We start from the raw sequence: 1,413 nt of genomic DNA on the forward strand, positions 1-1,413 counted from the left end.
GAAATCAGTGTCGCAGCCCTTCCGAGTGCAGAGGGAATGCAGACGTGATTCCTGAAGCCTGAGTTGTGCAAAGTGCAGCCCGTGAGCCGGATTCTGGCCTCTCTTACACCCGTGTACAGCGAGGAGGAACCGTTCATAGCACAGTGATAAAGCTGGTGTAAGGCCAAGCCAGAATCAAGCCCAGAGGACCCAGGGAATCTGTAACCGTCTCTACTGTGTGCAAGGTGTGCAGGGGGGTAAAACACCTGGATGCTGCCGGGCAGGATCATAAAATCATCCTCGCCCTAGCCCCCTGGAAGGGTTTCTATAGGGCAATTCATACCATGAGCCCAGCCCAGAATAGCACCAGAGATTAACCCGGGCGCTGACCTCAGCTTATCCAGCGTCACTCCCTGGAAATGCCAGCGGAGAGGCTCTGGATTGTGCCGGAGCCACGTCAGAGCCGGCCCCTCCTGGCTGCGATCCGGAGAACGTCCTGGGCTGCAGTCAACGGAAAAACCGCCGCCAAGCCCAGCGGAGGCAGGACCGCGGGCAGGCACGCTGCTTCAACGGACAAACCCACAGGGCTCCGGAGCAGCTGCGAGGATGCTGGGGAGAACGGACGGCTGGGGAGGGGGTACAATTTTCTCCTCGGCTCCCCCGTGCTCCTCCCAGCACCCCAAACCAGAGCCACCCTGAGGGACTGGGGAAACCAGGAGCTTCTCTGGGGTCTCTCTTGCTCCCGGTGCCCCCGTCACCGGCCGGCGCACCCCAGGGTGTGAGCACAGGACCAGCCCAGGAGCGGTGTGCCAAGCAGAGCAGCTCGCTTACTTCTCCTCCAGGTCCTTGTCTGCTTTGCCTGAAAGAAGGGAAGGGAAAATCAGGGCTCGTGTGTCTTGCTCCAGAACCCCCAGCCCCTTTTATCTGGTTATTTTCCTACACGTAGCCAACATCTCCCAGCCACCGCAGCCCGACAACAGGGACAGCACGTCGTGGCCGGGGTTCTGCCCTGAACTTGGCCTCCCAAAGCCTTTTCCTGACTCGGGGGAAGCAAACAGCATGATAACCACAACGGCAAGAAGCCCTGCACCCCCCCCAGACCCGCTCCCTGCCCGTGGGGCAGCTGTAATATTCAGAGCATCCCCGAGGTGGGAACCAGCAACAATCCCAGCCCCAGTTATCCCACTGCAGGCCCACTGCAGGAGCTCCCTGCCCTTGCTCTGCACCCCCAGCAGAAAACCCGCCACACTCAGCTGCATCCAGGAGCTCCGGCATGCTCCGCATCCCACCGTGGGAGCCCCACCGAGCAGATGGATGCACGTGAGATGTATTTAGGATGCCAGCAGCTCCCTGGCTTATCTGCACGTCCAGCTACACCCTGACGAAAGCAGAGCATCGCACACAGTGGCTATCGGCACCTTCCCCCAAAAATAA

General features: G+C 60.2%; 1 protein-coding gene across 1 annotated transcript in view; it reads right to left on the minus strand.

The window, feature by feature from the left end:
• Nucleotides 1-806: 806 nt before the first annotated feature.
• Nucleotides 807-1,413, minus strand: part of MSRB1 (methionine sulfoxide reductase B1) — a gene marked incomplete at its 5' end in the record, with an annotated part of 983 nt that continues 376 nt past the window's right edge. Inside the window, 2 exon segments of the mRNA XM_010086769.1 lie at nt 807-838; nt 920-1,015. Of these exon segments, the coding sequence (XP_010085071.1) occupies nt 807-838; nt 920-1,015 (128 nt within the window).

The sequence above is a fragment of the Pterocles gutturalis genome, unplaced genomic scaffold, assembly GCF_000699245.1.
Source record: "Pterocles gutturalis isolate BGI_N339 unplaced genomic scaffold, ASM69924v1 scaffold22316, whole genome shotgun sequence".
Lineage (NCBI taxonomy): Eukaryota > Metazoa > Chordata > Aves > Pterocliformes > Pteroclidae > Pterocles > Pterocles gutturalis.